The 23637-nt window shown below is 39.5% G+C and overlaps 1 protein-coding gene across 3 annotated transcripts in view; it reads left to right on the top strand.

Moving 5' to 3' along the window:
• The first annotated feature begins 6534 nt into the window (after positions 1 to 6534).
• GABRB2 (gamma-aminobutyric acid type A receptor beta2 subunit) overlaps positions 6535 to 23637 on the top strand; it is a 293095-nt gene continuing 275992 nt past the window's right edge. For 2 of the 3 annotated variants that reach the window (XM_029215664.1, XM_029215665.1), the window contains exons 1-3: positions 6686 to 6762; positions 6918 to 7009; positions 8013 to 8080. In XM_029215664.1, coding sequence (XP_029071497.1) covers positions 6686 to 6762; positions 6918 to 7009; positions 8013 to 8080 — 237 coding nt within the window. Of the gene's footprint in view, positions 6763 to 6917; positions 7010 to 8012; positions 8081 to 23637 lie in introns of all 3 variants that reach the window. The other variant, XM_029215666.1, reaches the window with a different exon arrangement.

Here is a 23637-nt window from a genome sequence, read left to right as displayed (position 1 = left end):
AACTCTAGCTCTCAAAATTTCCTATTGGTCATTTGATTGTTAAATCAACTCTCTGTTAGGTGCAGAGATCCTTTGTCTGGGCTATGATTTTATTTCTGTTATATTAACTCAATGGGTGAGACAAGCTGAGAACTGTAGACAAATTTGTAGGAGTTTTATATATAAAGTCACATAGGACTCAGGAAGAGCCTGAGTTCATTAATATTTTCTTATAAACTGTGCAATCGTATAGCTACTTAATCTCTGCTTCTGTTTCCTTATATATAAAATGGGGATATTAATTATTAACATTTTATAGACACATTGTGAGGATTAAATATTTTACTATACATAAAGGATTTGGAACAGTATCTGACACACTGATATTATTATTTTATTATTATTACTACATGTTATATTTTAGTTAAGTAATTTAAATTGATTTATATGTCATCAGTCTTACTGTGGTCAAAAATTTTATAGACACTCAGGTTTAATGTTAGTGCTATCTGCTGAAGGAGGAACAGCCAGAACTCAGTGGGCATAGAATTCACGTTTCTAATTCTGCAGATCAAAACCTCATTAACCCATAAGCCCATAATTTGGAATTTATGGTAATATAGGAGAAATTTAATTTTCTGGTGTCTGTGAAGGTAAGGTTTGCCAGACAAATAAATAGAGGGTATTTTTGACTAGCATAAGGGAAAAATATTTGATAAAATTAAACTACTCTAAGAATATTCTTTAGCACATAAAAATAAAGGTGCATTCATAAATAAGATATTTGGAGAGGTTATTTTAAAATGGTTCTTATTTGTATATTACAGTAGGTCCAGGAAGCCATATACTTGACAACACTTTATTAATAATTAGTAAGTACTGAAAGTAATAAATGTATATTTTCTTTCAGCATATTCTTTCTGACTTTCTCCCTACTCTTCAATATTAATGAAATTTCTACACACTATTTAAAAAGACCCCAATCAATATTCAAAGCTAAGAGACTCATTATTCATTTTAAAAAAGAATAATAAATACAAATGTTCAATCAATTCAGCAAAACAGGTAACCCACGTTCCATGAGAACTTTGTCCATGCTGCACCAGAGCAGGAGGTCAGGGAAGTTGCCCTGGCACCTGTGGGCATATCCTATACTTGTTCTTCAACAGGATAAAGGCTATGGTGTGGAATACCACGTTACCTTCCCCCCAGCTGAATTGTGTGAGATTCTAGGGAGGGAATCAGGGTGGCAGAGGGACACAATGGCTCAACTTTTGAATTTTATACCAGGAGCATGTCATATCTATTCAAAACTTTTAAAACTTTATAAGGATTTAGTACAGTTGACTAGTCCTTTGTTATCAGAATATTATCTTTTCTTGGCTTTGATCATACCACAGTGATTTTTCTCTTACCTTTTGGGACATTTCTAATTTCACTCGTCTGGATGACTGTAATTGCCCTTCTCTGGAAGATTCTCGTCTTAGTCTGTTCATCCTGCCTGCATAAGTCTCATATACTCCCATGACTTGAGTTGTTTGCATCTGCAGGATCATCAAATACAGACTTATTCATTAAAATGTACATATTAGGTTTCTACTATGGGCACTAGGCACTAGAATACAGCACTTAGCAAAGCAGGCAAAATTTTCTGTTTTTCTGAACTTGCATTCCAGTCAGGAAGATAGAATTACAATGGGCAAAATAAAATATGTTAGACAGTAATATGTCTTAAAGAGAAACATTCAGACAGAAAGAGAAGTAGTATCAGGATGGGATGCAGAAATTTTGTACTGGTCCCACATCAGCCCTCAGTTCTGAGCTTCAGGTACATATATCAAAATGTCCAGTGCACCCTGCATGACTAGCTGGGACCTTAAACTCATTGTGACCCAAACTGAATGTACTATCCCTATCAACTCTCTTCTACCACCACCACTGAGATGCTCAAACCAGAATGTATGAGTCATTCTTGAATCCTTCTTCTCCCTCATTCCTCATATCCCATGGGTGACAAAGTTAGCCAGTTCTCCCACATAACTCTAGCCCCTTCTCTCCATCTTCACCATCACTATCCTAATTTGGACCAACATCACCTGTCACCTGGATTCTTGCAGTAAGAAATCCCCTATAGCCATTACCACCTTCCTCCAGTGTGATTAAAACTCATCTTGTCACTCCTCTACTTGAGCAGGTCAGTGGAACCGAATTGCTCTTGCCCAGCTCCCCAGACACACCACTCTTGGATCCACTCTTACCCTTGTCCCCTAGTCTTTGTTCTTCCTTCATTCTTCATTTATGCCATCCTCTCTTGGCCCAGGATATTTTCACATACTGTTTCTTCTTCCTGGAATATTCTTCCCCCAACTCTTCATCAGGCTAACTCATCTTTCAAATTTCAATTAAAACATCACTCTATCAGGCAAGTTTTACCCAAATCCTCAAACTGAGTTATTTGCATCAATTATGCATTCCATAATATCCTATCTTCCCCACTTCACAATACATGCTACATGTGTTATCACTTCTATACTGCTTTTTCCCACACTGGAACATAAGCTCCAAGAGGATAAGGACCATGTCTGCCTTTTCAACACATCATCCCTAGTGCTCGTCAAATAATGTTTGATGTAGAGTAGGTGCCCAGTACATATTTACTGAACAAATGAATAAATATTATAGCAAAGACAAATAGCATATGATTAGTGACGGTTATTACTTGGCATTTGTATGCTTCATACTCAGACATGATTTTGAATCATGATCTCTGAAGAGCACTTACATATTGCCTTCTCATTGTACATCTGGGATCATGGAGGATGCTCTCCAGCAAATAACACATTTCCAGAATCCAGCAGTGCCTTCCCTTGCACATTATTGTTCCAAATTTCACATTCCTAGGCAGCATTACCAGCCAAGTCTTCCAGAGAGATTTCCTACCGTTGATTCTGCTGTAAAATAGAGACCCACTTTAGGCATAAATTGATCTCAGAGTTTGTAACCAGTAGGACTATCTCTAATTATATTAGTTACCGTTATTATTAAGAAATAACAATGAGATGGTACCACATAAAGAAAATAAATACGATTTTGTCTTCTGTCCTTTTGATTGCTGCTTGGGTCTTTAATACATTTTCTTCTTACCCTTATCTTAATTCCCTTGGAATATCTGCTCCTCTCTTCTCAGGCTAATCTATGCCTTCTCAGGATCATTGCACCAAACTGAAGTCCGCTCAGTCTTTATAGGCTAATGCTATTAAACCTTGTTTGCTTTCTTGTCCATTCATTATTCCTTCCTTATTCACTAAAAACTGCTGATATGTATTAATCACATGCCAAATGCTACACATATGTTTACATCATTCTACAGCAAACAAAGAAGGCACTATATTTTAATTTTTAAAGAAGAGGAAGCTGAAATTTAGAGAAGTTAAGTGACCTGCCCAAGTCCCCAAAACTCTAAGTATCTGAACTGGGATTTGAGCCCAAAGGTCTGCCTCCAGTTCCTTTGAAACTGTTGGCACTGTGCTATTGTCATACTTGCTGAGATGCAGGTTACTGTAGCTGTTCGGCCTCCTTTCCCTTAATTTTCCCTTTATGTTAGGTCTTCAGTAAATACTGTTTAACTTTTCCCTGGGCTGTTATTATTATTATTATTATTAGTGGATGATGACTGATGGTATTCGTGGTTTCGTTCTGTTCACTGAATTCTGTTCTTTCAACCGAAATTGAACTGAGCCTAAATAAGAGGAGCTGGTAGTGCAGCAAGTGCAACGTGGATAACCCTGTCAGAAGGAAAACCCTATTTCAAGGTGTTTTCAAGAAGAAGAAGAGCTTTCTAGGGCTCCAGGAGTTGGTGTAGTAAAACTGTTTGGGAATCCTTTGGTATAATGTTAATACATAATCTAAACTTGCCCCACCTTCAGTAGGGTGAGCCTATGTAAAAGATTACCGTTGTTTTGTGAGTCCATAGAAAGAGGGAAATAGGCAGTTTTCCTGAGCCATAGGTCTGTATTTTGATTCCTGTAACTCTCAACCTAAGTAATTAGATAGGAGAGTTACAGATTTCCAATCTCTCCCTCTCTCTGTCTCTGTCTCTCTGTCTCTGTCTCTCTCGTGTTCGTATGTGTGTATCTTTGGACCGACTCCTAGGAGCTGGGAGACCGCCACACTCTAAATCTGTACGTCTGCACTGTTGAAGAGGCTGTTTTACCGTCTCAAATCCAGAAACTCCCCCTCCCGCTCGCCTTCTGTCCTCGGGGAGCTGTCAGATTCCCGCCTAGCAGCCCTCCCGCCTCCACACTGCCCCTGGAGTCAGTACCCGGCGGCCCCAGAATGACCCCTGACCTTGGCGGGGGAGGAGGGAGATTGCCAAGAGGTATAAATGGGTCAAGAGTGCCGAAGGGACCAGGACCTTGAGGAGTCCGGGTGCGACGTCGGGCGCCCCCTCCTCTCTGCAGACGGAGGCGGGGTCCAGCCTGGTGCGAGGCGCGCGCCCGCGTCTCTCGAGGCCTCCGGGGGCTCGGCGGCAGCAGGAGCTGCGCTGCAAGAGGAGTCCGCGGCCGGCAAGGTCGGGGCGAGTCAAGACCGTCTTGTCTAATGGTTAGGGTCGCTGGCTTTCGCATCCAATCTCGGTTTCACCTCTAGCCACCTGGGTGACCTTGGGCAATTTCCTTAGCTTTAGCGCGCCAGTTTCTAAATCCATAATGTGGGGAAAGCGAGGTGCTGGCTAAACCTGGGCTTGTAAGAATGAACTAATGAAGCACTCTTGGCACGTAGTAGGCGCTCGGTTACAGGTTAAGCTGAGGAGGAAGAGTTAGAAGTTCCGCTTTGGGGTCCGGAACGTAGGTTCCAGCTCTGACTTCTCCTGTATTCACCAAGGAGAGGGGGAGGGGGCAGCGGGAGCACCTGTCCTCCCCCCTCCCCTGCTCCTCTGTTGCCAGATAAACTCGGGAGAACCCGGAGAGTCCGTCCCGGGCCGGGGCACCCTCAGACTGCCCGGCTGCCGGAGACTAGCAACGTCTCCGGGCGCCCGCGGCTCATCTCTTTCCCGCGAGCCGAGGAAAGATTTCTTCCGTGTATCTCCCTCCCTCTCGAACCCTGGAGCTCGCTTGCTGCTGCCTCTGGGTCCCGGCGGCCGGGGAGAGCCGGGTCGAGCCTCCGGCTGCAGGGAAGAGGCAACCCCGGGGCGTGCGAGTCCCTCCTGGCCCCGAGCTGGGGAGCGAGGAAGAGGTGGCGCGGAGCCCGCGGGAGGACGCGGAGGCCTCGAGCCCCTTCCTCATTTCGCCCGCCTTCCGGGGACCGCTCTGACTTTTTGCGTCCCAACGCACCGCCACCCACCCTCCCCGGCCGGGGCCAAGGGCCGAGGGGCCGAGGGCCAGAGGAGCCGGGGACCGCAGCGCCGCGCGGCGGGATTGGGCAGCGAGCGTAGGCCGGCGAGGTGAGGAGGGGCGCGCGGCGGGCGAGGAGGGTGCCGCCAGTGTGCGCGCGCGAGTGCGCGTGCTCTGAGGGGGCGTGGGTGCCAGCCAGGCGAGTCCGACCCGGCCGCCAGCCCTTCCTGCACCCGGTCACCGCCGGAGCCTCTCGCCACCCGGCCTCCCTAGGCCCCCAAGTCCCATCAACCCTTCTTGCAAACTCCACCCTCCCTACTAATAATTTCCCAATGCAGAATCAGACCGAAACCTTGAGAGACAGCGCTTTCTACTCCCCCCTCCCCCCCCCCCCCCCCCCCGCCCTTCCTGCTATAAATAATCCGGACCAGCGGGTCAGGCACGTCACACGGTGAGAAACCGGGACCCCGAGGTTTTCTTCTCTGGGGATAGGGGGCAAAGAGTGAGGAGAAGGAGAAAGAAATTGCTCGTGAGTAGTGAAGAAAAGCTTGCTCTTTAACTCCTAGAAAAGACCAGGCATCATTTTATTATCATTCTCTTTTTTACTTTTTTTTTTTTTTTTCATTTCCGTGTCTGTCTTATTCTCCATGCTACGTCCCCCCCTCCACTCCCGGCCCCAAATCCAACGCATTGCTCAACACTCCTCCCATCGGTTTCTTTCCTCCCTCCCCCTTTCACTCCCGCTCCCACCTTCCCCTTCCCTCCTCTTCCCTCCGCTCCCCCCGCCCCCACCTCCGCCTCCAGCACCCATTTCGCCCCAGGCAGGGAATGCTATTTGCCACGGAAATAAAGTTCAGATTTCTCTCCCCCGCCCCCGCCGCTTGCTGATACCAGAAGTGGACTCTCAGGCACCTATCTTCCCCCTAGGACTACACACCTGCTCTCCTTTAAATTCCTAATCTGGTTTTGCATATTTAAGAGGAAACACCCCCCCCACACACCCCAAAACCCCACAACCCGCGAGGTGCAAAACTGCCTCCTTCAAGTACCAAAACTTAACAGACTCTCTAGTTGTTTTTGTCTTAACAAAAGGACAACAAAGATTTTGCTCCGGGTCCTCCTGTGGGGTGACTTTTCTATATTATTCAAATATGCATATATTATACATATATATGTTTTTCCTTTTTCCCCTTTGATTTTTTTTTTTTTTTCCTCCTTAACAAGAAAATCTTCTCGGTCCCAGGCAACCGCTGCTGCCCCTTTGATGTTTTGGTACGCCTTGCGCATGCGCCTCACATTAGAATTACTGCACTGGGCAGACTAAGTTGGATCTCCTGTCTCCAGTGAAACCCTCAATCCCGTCCAAAACTAAAGGGATGTGGAGAGTCCGGAAAAAGGGCTACTTTGGGATCTGGCCGTTCCCCTTAATAATCGCCGCTGTCTGTGCGCAGAGGTAAGTGTGTCTAGCGTTTCTGTTTCCTTTTTCACTTTGAAAGGCTCTGTCTGCCTACCTCTGTGAGCAAGGATCTGTAGTGAGGATCAGATAGATGCTGAAGCACTGTGCCTGCTGTCTTATTGATGCCTGTTTATTGTCTTTTCTTTCTTTAGTGTCAATGACCCTAGTAATATGTCGCTGGTTAAAGAGACGGTGGACAGACTCCTGAAAGGCTATGATATTCGGCTGAGACCAGATTTTGGAGGTAATGGGGTTGCCTTGGAAATAAGAAACAGCCCAGCAGCTATAGCCTAAGCTGTCTTTTGAGCTTTGTGCGCTGTCTTCCCTCTCCCTCATTGTGGGTTGCATGTGGTGTACTGAACATGTCTCTGTGTTACAATATTGAGAAACTGATCCAAACTTAAGCTGGTTTGTTACTCTCCAGCACTTAGATGGTCTTTCAGAGAGACCCTCTTAGCCTGTACTGGCGACTGCTGTCCTTCAGCTTCACTGTTTAAATCCTTTGCTTCACTGTCTTTGTTTCCTTGAGATACAAACCTCTTAAGTTTAGTTAATGGTGTGCCCGGTGAACCTGGCTTACTGAAGGCCATCGGGAACATTTTTGGGGACAAGATATGCAGACAGTTGGTTGAGAAGTCGCATTAACCCCCTGTGCCCACCTACTTTGGAAGAGTTCTAGCCATGGTTTAAATTGGCTGGTGTCTGGATATTATCCAGTCCTGGAAACCTCACTGCAGGGGACAGTGGGGTGGGGGGAGAGGGGCCTGGGGGGATCGGAGGATAGGGAGGGTAGTGGAAGAAGGGCTAGAGACCTCTCTTGCTGCAGCCTTAGATACACTGATATGCCTATTTAATTTTACTCCAGACTCTAACAAAGCTCAGAGTTAAAACCTTCACAGAAGCGGGGGGTGGGAAGAATGAGGAGGGGGTTTCAGTGCAATATATAACATTTCGTTTGGGCTAGCCAGATTCCGGTGCTTTTGTGGTTGTGTGTATTCTCATGCTAAGACACCTACCTATGTAGACAGACATGGAATCCCTCACCCGTCGGACACGTGTGTGCCTATTCAATAGAGCATTTCCCAGAGGAGTACCTGTCACTCTTTAAAAAGGAGCAGAGAATTGAAGAATTTGAGTGTGAGCAGTGGGAAGGGATTTGGGGCAGAGTGTCCCGTGCCCGGGGACTACTCTTGCTAAGAATGCATGAAGTTCTGAGAAATCACGTGGCTGGCCATTTTGGTTTGCAGGTCCCCCTGTGGCTGTGGGAATGAACATTGACATTGCCAGCATCGATATGGTTTCTGAAGTCAATATGGTGAGTATTGAGGTTTATGGCTGTGTCTCTGCAAACCTTCATTTGGGGACAGGAAGGAGAAAGGATCCAACTGGTGAGGGTGGGGTGTGCATGAGTATGTGTAGGAAGTGGGGTGAGGGCAGGGCATTTTGCTTTGGAACCCACTGTCTTTGAGGCTTCAGAGCTGGCTCTTTCTGGTCCCTAAAGATTTTTCCAACCTGGTTTGAAATCGTGGGACTTGGCGAAGAGGGTGTAAAATGCATCCCACGTTCACGTGCAAAACGCAGCCACATGCAGGAGAACCCCTGCAGGAGTCACATTTCCTAAGGTTCAGTGGGAAACCCACTTCATCAAGTGATTTTTCTGAGTTTGGTGTGGGGTCAGGGAAGGAAAGAAGAGGAGAGAAAAGGGAAGTGTTTTGATTTGACATTTCACAGAGAATATAACCTGGGAACTAAACTGTAGTGGAGAGGCTGAATAAATGACCCTCGGATACTGATATCCACTTGTTGCTTTTGGAGCCGGCCTCTTTACAGCTGATGGCAAGCCCCGCCCCCTGCCCATGGCTTACCTGCTCCTTTAACCCCCAAAATAAATAAAATAAAAATTGGCCACCCTGCTTTCAAAAGGTAAGCTCAGACCTATGTGTCATCTCTGGTCACTTCTGCAATGGTATTCACCGCATGTCCTAAGCCTGTGTGATTTATGGACAGCAGCACTCCTTAGTGGCCCCCTCCTTGGTCTTGGGGCAAGTGCTAAGAGAAAAAGCCTCCGTCTTCCCCTCCCGGGAACACTTGTGTGTATGTGTGTGTTGGGGGGGGGGAGGGGGGCGGGGCTGAGGGGAGGGTTGCTTCATGCAGGAGCGCCCCCTGCTGCCCATGTTGGGACACTGCAGACATACAAGACAATAAGTGTCCCAGATATCCCTGCTTACTTGTGCCATTTCTTCAGTGACTTTTCTACTCTGTGTTTTTGAAGTTTTCACCCTTGGAAAAGTCTCTCTAGAAAGGCCACATTTGAATGTAAGATGTCAGGGTTACTTTCAGTCCTAATAGGATACAGCACATTGCAGAAGATTGTATTGTAGTGTAGTTTTGCCTGGAAACAGGATGCACTGTTAAAGAAGAGGGTCTAGTGTGTAAGGTTTTATGCAAAATAGTTCTAAGCCAGCCATCAGGACTTGAAAGTTAGGACACTTATTAATTCACTCGAGAGCCAAATACTAGGTAGTGGATATGCTCTTAACATGATATAAATTTTCATCACCCCAGAATTCAAATATAGAGGAAGCTCAAATAACCAGCCCAACCTTATACAATGTCCAAAGATAGGTGATAATCCTGAGCTATCACAAGCTTATGAAACATCTATGACTACTCCAGAGAACATTCAACTCTTTCAGTGATGTTTTTAAGGACGTGTGTCTTGTTATATTCTAATTATTGGGAAAGCATTTTATGATATAGGATATGAACACAGACTGAAGACGCTATTGGATGATTCAGAACCATAGATTTCCCACACATTGTGAGAATCTCCTGTGTGGGTAGAGAATATTTCTTTCTTGGGAAACTAAACATTTAACTTCTCAGATATACAAATATTCACTTTTGTGAAATTTTAGAGGTCTTTCATCAGTTTATATTTTGAATTTTACCATAAAAATAGAAAATGACCTCATGTGGGTACCTGCTAAGTCCTAGGTACTTGAATCTAAATTGTGTGGCTAAAAAGAAAGTGATATGGAAATCAGGTGTAGTTCTGTGTGTCCTGTCTTTTGATTTACTTATGCTCTTTTCCCACATTTTATTCTGTCACCTTCCTCTTCAGAGCATCAGAAAGGTGAGACTTTATGGAAAAATTAAGAAATATTTAGAATCTAAAGAGACAGTGATGAGATGATTAGAAGTTGCTGCATTAGAACTTAGATGTATAAGTTAGCTGAGAACTTAGACCTATTATATCCCAAAATGGCTTAAGAGTAGTGGCATTGTTTTCTTCTTCTTAAGTTTTGTTCATTTTTCACCAGCATGCAGCATTTTGGAGAGGTGTCAGGGCTGGACATGATGCCAAGACCTGCTAGTCAAAATATAGACCCAGTTAAGGCGAGGTGTCATCTCTTAAAGCTATTTACTGTTGCAGAAAAGTCTCGGGATGTTGAAAGTGCAGAAACAAACGTCAGGTTGTAAATAAGCCAGTACTGCAGCATTAATGATTAGAACCAAGCATTAAAAATTCCATGCTAGATTCCTTTCTTAGCCTACTGCTAACACACGTGGACTTGTCCAGACACAGTTTTACTTGTTGAAAAATTAACACTTCTATGATTAACAATCATAGTGACTTTAATCCTTCAAAGAAAAATTTTGTGATATGTACTATTTTTTAAAGTATGGTTATTTGATTTGAAGCAACAGATGGGAAATTCCATCCCTGATGTCTAAATAAAAGAAGATGTTTATGGCATATTGCCCACTGTATACAGGTCTAAAAGGGTTAGGATCTTTCGATTAGATTCAGCTCTGAAAGAATGGTTGATTGATTATTTAAGTGAAACCTCAAAATTGATTAATGCACATGTTTCTGCCTCATTATCCTTTGTGGCCTGCAACCTCTGGTACTTGTAGCTTTCTTTTATTATAGCAAATCTTCCTTTGAAGAATGGTAGGCACCAGACCATTTAGACTGTCATTGACTCATTTGTACTGAAAGGAAAAATGGCCCATGTCGATGTGGTGCTCCTGGTAAATGACAAAGATAGAAAGACCTGAATACTAGTTCTGCTTCTGCTGTTCAGTGAACTTGAGGGAATTGACAGCCCCATGGGGCTTGGTTTCTCTTTTTTAATATATATATATTTATTTATTTATTTGGCTGCACCTGGTCTTAGTGGTGGCACGCGGGATCTTTAGTTCTGGCATGTGAACTCTTAGTTGAGGCATGTGGGATCTAGTTCCCTGACCAGGTATCAAATCCGGGCCCCCTGCCTAGAGAGCATGGAGTTTTAGCCACTGGACCACCAGGGAAGTCCTGGGGCTTGATCTCTTCACCTGCTAAAAGGGAATAATAGTCCCTGTTTACATATTTTAGGTGAGTACCAGAATTAATAAAATGATGCAAGTGAAAGTACTGGTGTCCCATGAACATAGCTTATATAGAAGACTGAATGTCAGCCTGTCACTAAGGAGACCCAGTGTCCATTCCAGCCGCTGCCCTAAGTGTACTTGGGTCAGTGATTTACATTACGTGGTCTCAGTTTCCATATGTTTGAAATGAGAGGGACATGCCAAATTGACTTCTAACTCAAAGTTACATGTGTTTCTGCTTTGGTTTATTACAATAGCTCTGTTGGGTACAAAGAAGTTCCAGGAAACTTGGAAATCCAGCAGAAACGTTAGAAAAATGCAGAATTCCTAAATGGCATGCCGTGCTGAGTTCTTAGGAGGGTGATGATGGTATCTTACTCACCCATGTGACTCAGGTGACTGTTGATCCAGTGGAAGATCTCTGGAAGAACACGATCTCAATTAGAATGTTCCTGAGCAGAAAGCTTGGCTTTAGAATGAAACATTTTTAGATGTCTTGGTTAAATTGGCAGGACTCTTTTTGTTAAGATTCTTTGATGAAAATGCATTTTAAGTTCCAAAATTGGCTCTGAGGATTATGGACTGAAATAGCTTTCTCTTCATTTAAAGCAGATTCTTCTCCATCTTGGAACAACACATTTGCCAACCGAAGAGTGAAGCAATATTTCACTTTTGAGGAAAGCGTTCTAGTAAACATATACACAAATTACCTTTTTATGGAATGGCAAATGGTGAAAAGTGCTGCCTTTTTTTGTTTAAACAGATGTTTTCTTGCATCACCAGCTGCACAGTTTAAAATTCAATTCGACACAAATACTTATTTAGCAGCTACTATGATCCAGCTATGTGTTAGGCCATAGGGACAGAGCAGCGAACAAGAATGACTTGTCCCCTGACCTCATGAAACTTAATATCTTGGTGTTTACTATCGTTAATTCTACTGCAGGCTCCTATCATACTTACGTTTAACATGAGCATTTTCTCTAAAAATTTTTATGAGCAGCCTCTTGAGGACCTAGTTGTCTGTATCCCCCATGCGCTCCTTTGTCACTTGTTGATTTCACCATTCATTTGTTATTTAATATTTCAAATTGCCTGATATGTTACATATTTATTGTCTTCCTAAATGATTTGTATAAAATACATGTAGCCAAGGTTATAGTATCTCTCTCCATGTGGTTTTGCTCTGTAAACAACGGGTGGTTGGAAGTTTGACTACATAGTATCATATATGTGGAGAGACAGAGCATGGACTTGTAGGCCTCAAATTCAAGACACTTTTTAAATTACTATTTAAATCAATGAATGTGGAAAGAATCACATTGTAGGACCACTGAGTTCTTTGAAAGCAGAAATACACAGGGCATATTGGAAATACAGAATTCTGAGGTATTACGTAGAAATTACTAGGTGAAGATGGGGGTTAGAGGTCTGTGGATAAATGTTTTAAGCAGAAAGTGGCATATAGGAGAAAAAACAGGAAAAATAAATGGGATTAGGAATTTGCAAGTAGCTTTAAATGGCTGGATTTGGGAGTGGGAGTGAGGAAGTGATAAGATTTGGTATTGAGATCATAAATGGTGATCAAATTATATAGACCATTGTTGTAGCTTGCAGAAGAGTTTACATTTTGTTCCAGAGGCTGTAGGGACCCATGAAAAGATGTCAGTAGGAGAATCGCTTGAACAGATTCACACTTGAGGAAGATGCTTTTGAAGTATGAGGGGTGCAGCAAGACCAAAGGTTGGGAGATAAGGTGAAAATCCACTGCAAAAATCCAGAAAGAATGGATGAACGGAGACAGGGATGTAAAGGAGAAGATACAAAAGCAGGGCTTTTATGAGGCAGAAGTGGCAGGACTTGGTGAATCCTAAGTTTCTGATGGTTTCATTTATCGACATGGGGAACACCAAAAGGGCGGCCGGTTTGGGGGTGGGCTGGGGATTGAGGTGTGTGGGAAGACAGTTCATTTTGGGAAACGCTGACTTTTCTCCACACGTGGAATCTCCAAATGGAGATTGGAAAATACAGGTCTGGAGCTTAGTAAGAAGTCATGACTAGAGAGATGAACTTGGACAGTGTCAGCATATGAGTGGTACTTATAACGGTGTGAATGGATACAATTAAAAAGGGAAAGTGAAAAGACGGCAAAAAATGGGGATCTGGTGAGCAGTGTAATTTAAGTGGTGGAATGCTGAAAAGGAGCCCACACAGATTAGTAAGTAGCTAAGCAGCAGTCAGATGGTAGGAGAACCCACAGATAATAATGTCTTCAAAGCTGAGGCACAAGAGAGTTTAAAAAAGCAAGGAAATGGTCAGCTGCATCAGATGCCACAATGATCAATTGAAATAAGTTCTGAGACTTGTCTCCCAGCTATAGTAAGTAACAGGAGCGCGTTGGTAAATGTAGCGAGAGGGGTCTTAGTGGTTGAAGACTACACGTTTGAAAAGTGTGGATCTGAAGCAAAGTCAGGAGAGGGCAACTGCTAAAAGAAGTCATATATCATTTGGAGAAGTACCCCTAGAAGGGAGTAGGTTGCAGGTACAAAGCAGGAGCTGGGGTGGGTGACGGGATGTGGAGCGAGGGGAAGGGGTTGTGAAGACTCACCGACCCAGGCTTCATTCTCAATAAATAACGCATGAAGCTCTCCTACCCAACTTTAGCAAGCTGTCGTTTTCTCGCCTTCTTTTCCTTCTCCTGCTTCCCCTTCTCTTCCCCCTCTACTCCCCCTCTGTGCAATGCCCAACATTTTCCACCATCACAGCACTAATATAAGAAAATAATCACAGTTATTGCTCATTGGGCCCTTAACTTGTGCAGGTATCCTCTTGATGTGTATTATCTCATCCAGTCCTCCTATAAAAGCAGTGGTATGGCTAGTGTCCACCTTTTTATAAAAGAGGAGCCTGAGGCCCAGAGAGGTTAAGTGACTTATTCAAGGTCACCCAGCTAGCAAATGATTGACTTTACATCCCTCAATCTTAGCCCTCTGGTTATACTGCACTTTTAGATGTAGTAAGGCATCATTTAAAAAAAATTATTCTCATTCCTTATGGACCTGTTTTGTTGTAGTTGTTTGTTTTTATTTATTTTATTTTATTTATTTTTTTGGAAACAGTGGGTAGATCAGATAAACTAATCCTATATGTTACTGTAACTCCTCAATCTCTCCACCTTGAAAAAAATCTTAATTTCATTAAAATGACTTTTTCAAATAGGTACTTTATTCAGTGTGTATTAAATATAAGACATGGTTTCTGTCCTCGAGAAATTTATACTTTATATTACATCTATTACCAGGTAATAAAGGAAGATTTATATAAGATCTTGAAAGTCAAGGATGTTGCTTGTGTCATGATTTCTTTCATTATGAATGGGTGCTGTTAACTTGTCTAATAATTTTCCTATTGCTCCAGCAGAATCTGTCATATAACCATTAAGGCCAATAGCTGTCACAAAATGTTGGATGATAAAGTTCAAGAACTGTGTCAGTGGTTTTAAGCTTTGGGTGGACACTATGTGAAAAGACCCTTTCCCTTTTTTTCTTTTATTATCAATTGAATTTTTTCCATTGAAAACACATTTTTGTGATTTCTGATAAATTACTCCTGCGAATAATCTCTTAAAAGTGGTTGAGTGTTTTTCTTCTCTTCCCGGATCTTTACTCCCTCTGGCCCACACAGTATAAATGAGGTTCATTATAAAGATTACATCTCAAGAAGATTTATTCATCAGTTTTTAAACAATTATTGCACATGATATAGGCAGTTTATAAATCATTTTCTCTGGGTTAACTCTTAGGGCAGGTCCTTTGCTGTTGCTTTGTAGGACCCTAAACAATGCCCTTGCTTGATTGTGACATGAAATAAAAATCTGACTGTGAGCTTACCCTGCAAGAGAAGGAAGGGGAGGGAAATATCCCAAGTTTCATATTTTAGAAGCACCTCAAAGCGTGCTTTAGTGTGATCCCTCTCACCTCCTTGTTAAATGGTCTTGAGAATTTCTATAAGAATGTAAATCAGAGAAAGTCCTTTTCTTAACACTGTGACAGGGGTACTGACTAATTTCGGGGTGGGGCACTGGCTTGTTTTGAAATCATTCATTCTGTAACATTTATTTGTGATCAGTGCTCTTGGCATCGTGACCAGATAATTCGTTGTTGTGGGGGGCTGTCATGTGCATTGTAAGATGTTTAACAGCATGTCTGGCTTCCACCTACTAGATGCCAGAGGTACCCTCGCAGTTAGGAAAACCAAAAATGTCTCCAGATATTGCCAGATGTGTCCTGGGGGATGAACTTGTCCTCAGCTCAGAACCCCCAGTGTAGAATATGGTGTTGTGCTTTTGTATCCAAACAAGTTGAGAAAAGAAGAGATTTTCTCATTGAGTAATGGCTTTCATACTTAATCACCATTTTCATTTCTGTTTCATGGTACATTATGACAAAGCCAATTTTAAAAGATCAACAAACGTCAAAGGCAAAAATTATCCACATCCCCGTCACTTCATTAAAACTGTTTTAATTTGCCTATAATACTTTCTACTTCTTGTCTATTTGCTTATTCATACTTTACACATTACACTTAGTTATTTGCAGACAGAATTTTATAGTCTGTGTTTTCACTTAACAGACCATGAGTATTTTTGCAGTTTTATGCTTTCTCTAAAAAAAGAAAAAAATGCACACCTTTATTACTACCAGTGTAAACTGATGTGTATTCTTCTATGGCTTTTTGGTGATCTTACAAACATATACAAACATATGAATATATTGACATTTTCTTTTTTATTGTATATTTTTTCAAAAAAATTTTAAAATACATTTTATAGATTATTAGTCATAATTCTAGCTATAGGTTATTTGAAAATAAATACATAATTTACTTATAAACTATTAACAACTACATAAAAATCATATATAAAATAGAGAACTGGATTTAAATAGCATAAATGGAAACTTAAATTTTATCTATCAATTTGATTCTCATTTACACAGCTACTCTTTCCTCTATTTTTAGCCTGATATTACTCAGCTTTTCCAAAATCATTTTACACTTTTGGATGACACAAAAGTACTTTGAAACACACAGTTAAAAGAGGAATGAGAAAGTAGATGGTTATGAGTTTTTAAAAGATACAAACACAAGATTTACATGTTCCTTCCAGATAGGCATTTTATTTGCAAAATATGTATTTTATTAAATAAGGAGAAAAATGGGTCTATATTATTCTGTCCCTATTTATATGGAAAAATATGGCCATGTCTTTAACCCATTGTCTCTTGCCTAGTGCTCATTTTGTAAACATTCTATTGGCATTTTTATCGCCAAGTCTTATTTTCCCTGCTCTATAATTTGGCACGTACTGCCCACTTACCTGTCAAGAGGTCTTAACTTAGAAGTAATTGCTTGGGCAATTAAAGATGAAATAACCTTTCTCCTAACCCAATAGCCAGAATTAAAGTAATGAAGTTTTTAAGGTGAATCTATGTGTATCTAAGTGATACATGAATAAGCCATGGCTAAATATTAAGAGATATTGAGGTGTGCGAATGTATGGAAATTGTCTGCATCCCAGTGCCTAGCACAATGCCGGACAATACTCAACAAATATGTGGTGAAAGGAGTTGTTGGAGGGGGTAATTGAAAGACTGCAGTATATCAGGCTAACAGGAAGTATTTATATAATGCTCCTTAACCAGCGCCATGCCAGTTAGGCTATTTTGTGGAAGGATATGAAATGGTTCTTACACTGGACCTAAGGCTCACTCTAGAGTCAAGAAAGAGTGATCTTCATTGCCTGAAGAGGGAGGTGAAGGTTGATGGAGAGAAGCGTGTTTCAGATCGGTGGGAGAGGAGAGTAGTATATCCCTGTGGTAGAGGAATCAAAATAAAAGGTTGAGATCCAGGTTTTTACAGTGGTTCTCAGGCTTTACCGTGCAACAGAATCACCTGAGTCTTGTATTAATATTTGTATTTTCAGGGCACATGCCCAGAGTCTAATTCAGGAGGTCTAGGATGGAGTTCAGGAATTTGCATGTTTAAAATCTCTCTATGTGACTGACGTAGGCACTGTCTGAGGGCCACTGTTTTAGGAACACTAGTTTTACAGTGAAGGTGGAAGCTAATACAATCACTAATAAAGGAATTTGACAACAGAACTGGTCTCTAGTTATCACATGAATTTTTGCAATAAGAAAGCTCCAAGTGGTCAGAGCAGGTGGGATTTGTAGAAGACTTGGTGGAAGAGGGAGAGCTGGACTGAGCAAGAAGGATCCGTGCAATACGAATGGATAGAAAATAAGGAGAACCGTCCTATGGGAGTCAGTGGGCATGGAGACAGTATGAAGAAAGGCATTACATGTTAGCAATAATAATATTGCAAAAATAAACACTTAGAGTGCATATAACTATCCCACTTAATGTTCACAAAAATCTCATGAGCTAGATAATAATATTATCATCCTCTTTTATAAGTGTAGAAAGAAGGACTAGAGGGATTGTATAATTTCTACAATTACAGAGCTAATATATGTGGACAGGAACGGTAGGGTGCATGTGTAGGGTATACCTATGTATGGTGAAGCTTAATTGCATAAGATCTTGGCACCTGTGCAGAGCAGACACTGAAATTTCTGGGGTGGATGCTAGGAATGATGAGTCTTAAGCACCTTCACAAAGAATAAAAGTAAGGGTCACTTACTAAGGGTAAGAATGAGAGTAGAAAAACATTTTCCAGATCTGATTTTTATTTTTATAAAATGCCCCTTTGAACCTCCATACTAATTTTTTTGACACAAATGATGAAAAGAATCATAGTTCTGTATTTTAAAAGGTCAAACAAAGTTTGTGAAATGGGGGGAGGGATGAGCACCTAGCACAGGGTTTGATGCTATGAATATAATCAATAATAGCTGCATCAGTTATTTGGTTATAAGAGGTCTGGGTAATATCAGAAATACTGATATTTTAACATACGTTTTAGGATAATATGATTTGACTATTCCTTCCTGTTTAAAAAGATAGCTGTTTGATTGGTGGTTAGTACTAGTAGTATTACACATTTACATGTAGGGAAAATGCCATTAAAATAGCTTCCTACAAATTATTTATGGCTGCTTAATTGTATTTCTTGAAGTATATGCTTAAATTTGAAGGTCTCAGTGATTAAGCATCTTGAGGGTGCTCGTCTACAGATCAGTAATTTAGTGCCTAGTTGGTGCAAGACCATCGAATCAAAAATTTTTTTTAAAGTTTATCTACTGGCTTTTACATGTCTCTCTTTTAACTAAATAATCTCTAAAAGTCACCTTTTATTCTGCTATTTTTAAAAAATTTTAGATAGAAATGATGCTGTTATCATGAGAATTGAACCTCAGACTACTTGACTTGCTTAATAAATGAATGTCTATTTATCTGTGCACCAATATGTAATGTCCATTATAAAACATACCCAAAATAGAGATTTAAAGAGGATTTGATAAAACTATATAAAGTTACAATATTTTTATCTCATACTCACCTTGACACTGGCTTCTAGTTTCTTATTTCCCATGAAAATAAGAATATAGCAAATAGTGATGGAAAATTACAGGCTGTTCTGTTCTGTATATTAGTCTGTTAATGGGAACTTTTGGATAGGTAGGGCTTATAATATAGATAATTCAAAGGTGACTGCTATTTTCTATGGATACAGCCCCATTTATTCCTACCTTGCAACTTCTAAAGCATCAACGTAGAAAAAATGTTTTAGAGAGTGTGCTGTTCATCCCTTCCAGGAGGGAGTATTTGTTTTAAAATAATCGTTGAATCTTCCTGCTTCCTAGGACTACACGTTAACTGGATTGACCAAAAAATTATATAATCAGACACCTGGCTTTTAAACAAATATACAAAGATCATCTTTAAAATTTGTTCATTTTAGTGAGGGTATTGACATTTCATTGACTGTAAATCTTTTACAGTCAATGAAACGTTTTAAATATTAATCTTAAATGATTTATAGGCCATTTAAAAGACTATCACAAAATAAGCAGAAATGTTAAAGAGTTTTAAATGTGAGTGAGTAGGTGCCAGTTATTAGGTTGTAAAATCAAATCACCATTCTGTGTTTTCACTGTTATTGAAGACACAGTGCTCCAAAAAATGAAATTTAAGTAACTTTTCTCTTTCTTTTCCTTGACCTACAGACAAAGAAAGACTTATTTTGTAAATACAGATTTCTGATTTTTTTTGTTTTGTTCTTCTTTTTCTTTTTCTTTTTTGCCAAATGAACGTTTGAGTTAATAGACTGAAGATGTTTTGAAATGTTCTCTGATCAGTCAGTTGTGTAAACCATTCCTCTTTCAAGCACTGCTAAGTGTCTCTTGGACACTGGTGGGGCTGATCTGCTAGGCTGTGTAAATTTGCATCTGGCTTATGTGTTGTAAGAATGCTCATTACTTGAATCCCATTAGTAGGCCTGTGTGGCAAACCATTTTTCTAACAGAATTCATTAGAGAATGATACCTTTGTCATTCTAAAAGTCATACTATTTTAAGCACTTGCCAGATTTACAGTTGAAAGATCTATGGAATTACAGACCACATGAAAAACAAAGAGCTTATTTCCTTCGGAGTTTTTAGATGATTTATTTTTAGACTTTAGGTTTTGGAGGCCAATTTTCTATCTACTTAATGAGCCAGTTTTGAGGACCACATTTTAAAATGGCTTTATCTTTTTATTTTACTAACTGGATGTGATTATCATCACCAGGTAGATCACTTAGGTAGAAATTTGTTGTAATGGAATTTTCTTGACTTAGGATGCTTTAGTCAAAGTGGCAAATGTTATAAATGGGTTCTGGTTGTAAAATTCCCAGATTTGGACATAATACCTCTTAAGGGTTTATGCTCTCATTTTAAAAATTGGCCACAATTCTGGAGCTCTGGTTTTCCTGCTTTGTCGTTGTTTTGGTGCATAGTGCAATTGTGGCAAGAATAAAACCTGATTAAATTAAATGCTACTTGTGCTGTTGGGCTTTAAAGAGAGAGAGAAGGAGAAAGAGAGACCCAGAGAGGGAGATGGAGGGAGAGATAGACAGATGTGGTTCCTGGCCTTGAGGAATTTGTAATTGTTTTCAATAGTTGAGAAATAACAGAAGGCCTTTTTTTAATAAAGTTATCTGGGTTTTGTTTTTTGTTAGCATAAATGAGTATCATATAAAATATGCAACAAGGATTTGCCATATAAGAATGTGTATATAATCAGGGACTGTCCTTTTGAATTTACATGATATGGAATCAAAGGTATCAAAGTGCATGTGGATTCTCTTTGTTCTTTTAAGCATTTGATAGTTTGCAAACAAATACTATTAAAAAGAGTCAGTGAAAAACAGGATTTGAAAAATTGCATTATACCTTTTAACTGGGATATATATTTTTTATGACTAATAACACTACTAAGAATCACCACCATTTGTTGAGATAATTTTATGAAATGAAGTTTAATTTTTCAATGACTTCACATTTAATTTTCAAAAACCTCTATGAAATAAGAAGTGTTATCACAGTTTACAGATGGCTAAACTGAGGGTTAGAAGATGTGTGTGAGTTAGAACCAAGACAATACAGCTTTCCTTTATTTTACAGCTAGAAAGTGCTGTAACTGGAGTTAGAGCCCAGTTTGTCTCCTATCCTATTTATTTTGTGTTTTTCTCAAGTTAAAGGAAGGGGAAGTTTAAAAAATTGAATGGACCTGCCTCCACTTTAATCTCCCAGAATGATTAATAGTCCACATTCCAGTTCCCCAGATAAATTTTGGGAAACTTATAAAAATCAAACAAATAGAACATGAAGGATAAAATCTGTAATATGCAAAAATAGTCTAAGTCATTTGGAAATAAATTAAAATAGTAATTATCACTGTTTAGGTATCATTAGGGTTGGTGGGTAAATTGAAAATTATGATTTACTTTTTTCTTGGTCATTTTAAATCATCTTTCATCACTAGGGAATGATTTCAATTCTGGCTCAAAACAAAAATCTGCTCTGAAAAAATGTATCTGGTAATCCTGAGAATTAATAACAAAATTAGATTTGACTAAATTTAAGAGAGACTTTTTTAGAACCAAGAAAATATCAGCCCTTCATATCTTACTTGTTATTTTAATGAGGTGGAACGTATCTCAGAATATTCAGTAAAATGACGATTGGTATTTGTGTGAAATAATAATTGTGATGCACTTCAAGGTCAGTTCAAAAGACTTCAGTTTAAATATATTTGTGTTCCTCAAGGTTGGGAAAAATATGTGGCTTAAACAAAATGTTTCTAATCTCTTTTCTTTTTTTCTACTTTCTCAAATGTCCAACTAGGTTGATAAAAATTATGAATAAAATTAAGCCAGGTATATCATGTATATCTAAAAACACTGTGTATATATACATATATGAATATGACTATATGAACATATATAATTTAAAAATAATTACTAAGTTCTATATTTCTTTTGAAAGCAAGCAGTCCTTGGACTAAAATATGCTATTGCATTTTTTTAGAGATTATTTCTGTGGTTACTGTGGAAAGGTATTTATATCAAAAGCAGGAACTGGGAAGTTCTGAATTTGTCCTGAATTTGTCACTGATGATAAAACTTTGTAAACATTTCTTAAATTCTAGTTCAGAGTTACTGTATTTGAAAATGAAAGAAATTAAATGAAAGAGATAAGGTTACTTCCAGCTATGTGTTATGTTTGCTTTGTAAAACAGGTAAGTTTGTCACATAATTTTCTTAAGAGTCTGCAATTTTTAAATCTGAATTGCTTTTATTACTTATTTCTCTCCATTATAGAAAAATCAGTAATAAACTGTAATGAAAAGTGAAGATCTCTATTAATATCACTCAGAAATAAATACTGTTAGCAAAAGGATCGCTAAACCTCAAGACTTCTTGGGAATTCACATGTGTGTACATGAAATAGAATCAGATAGTATATATACATTATGGTTTTTCTTTTCTTTTTTTAGAGAGACATTTAGTCTTTATTTTTAACAGACATTCTTTACTTCTGGTCAATGTGCCATTTTCTTCAATAATTAAACAGTTGTACAACGTATGTTTCATAGGCCACAAACAACCTATTAGCATAAAATTCAAGTAAACTCATATATAAGCCAGAGTGACTTTTCTATATCACAATATGTAAAAATTTATTTTATCATCCCCCCCCTTTTTTTTAACATCTTTATTGGAGTATAATTGCTTTACAATGGTGTTAGTTTCTGCTGTATAAGAAAGTAAGCCAGCTATATATATCCATATATCCCCATATTCCTTCCCTTTCGCATTTCCTTCCCACCCTCCCTATCGCACCCCTCTAGGTGGACACAAAGCACTGAGCTGATCTTCCTGTGCTATGCAGCTGCTTCCCACTAGCTAGCTATTTTACATTTGGTAGTGTATATATGTCCATGCCACTCTCTCACTTCGTCCCAGCTTACCCTTCTCCCTCCCCGTGTCCTCAAGTCCATTCTCTACGTCTGTGTCTTTATTCCTGTCCTGCCCCTAGGTTCTTCATTACCTTTTTTTTTTTTTTTTTTTCTTAGATTCCATATATATGTGTTAGGATACGGTATTTGTTTTTCTCTTTCTGACTTACTTCACTCTGTATGACAGACTCTGGGTCCATCCACCTCACTACAAATAACTCAATTTTATTTCTTTTTATGGCTGAGTAATATTCCATTGTATATATGTGCCACATCTTCTTTATCCATTCATCTGCTGATGGACACTTAGGTTGCTTCCAATACATTATGTTTTATAATATGATTTCTGCACTTAACATTTTGTGAACATCTTTTGATGCCATCTAAAATTTTTCTGTAACAAAATATCCAATGGTTGTGTAGAATTTCATTGTATGGCTGTACCATATTTATGAAATCAGTCCTCTGTTGGTGGTCATTATGATTATTTTGTGTATATTTACTCTTATGAACTAAACTGTGTTAAACTGTCCTGTGTATTCATATTTGATGCAATTATAACATTTTTCCCCTAAATTCTTAGAAGTAGGATTACTGGAACCCAAAGCAGGGTTGATACATATTTTAGATATTGATACATTTTACATATTTATATATTTAGATTTGGATACATATTACAGATCTATGCTTCCTTTAAAACATTGTTAATTAATGTTCACACCACCCAGTGTATGGGAGTTCCATTTGCACACTCCCAGACCAGTCCTGGGTATCTCCCTCAGGATATTCATCTTTTCCATCTTTGCTAATCTCTAAGGTGAAATTAGTAATTTCCTTTATCAGTTAAATTTTTATTGCCAGGTAACTATCTCAAATACCTTTTTGTATTCATAGGCCATTTGCATTTTTTCATTTTGAATTGCCTTTTTATGTCATTTATTGATTTTTTTCTATTAGAATAATTTTTTTGTTAGCGATTTGTTAGAACTTTCTATACATTGGGTTGGCCAAAATGTTCATTCGGGT

This window comes from Monodon monoceros, unplaced genomic scaffold, assembly GCF_005190385.1.
Source record: "Monodon monoceros isolate NGI ecotype Baffin Bay Population unplaced genomic scaffold, NGI_Narwhal_1 Super_Scaffold_12, whole genome shotgun sequence".
NCBI lineage: Eukaryota > Metazoa > Chordata > Mammalia > Artiodactyla > Monodontidae > Monodon > Monodon monoceros.
Note: the sequence above shows the minus strand (reverse complement) of the source record. Positions and strands in the feature narration are given on the sequence as shown.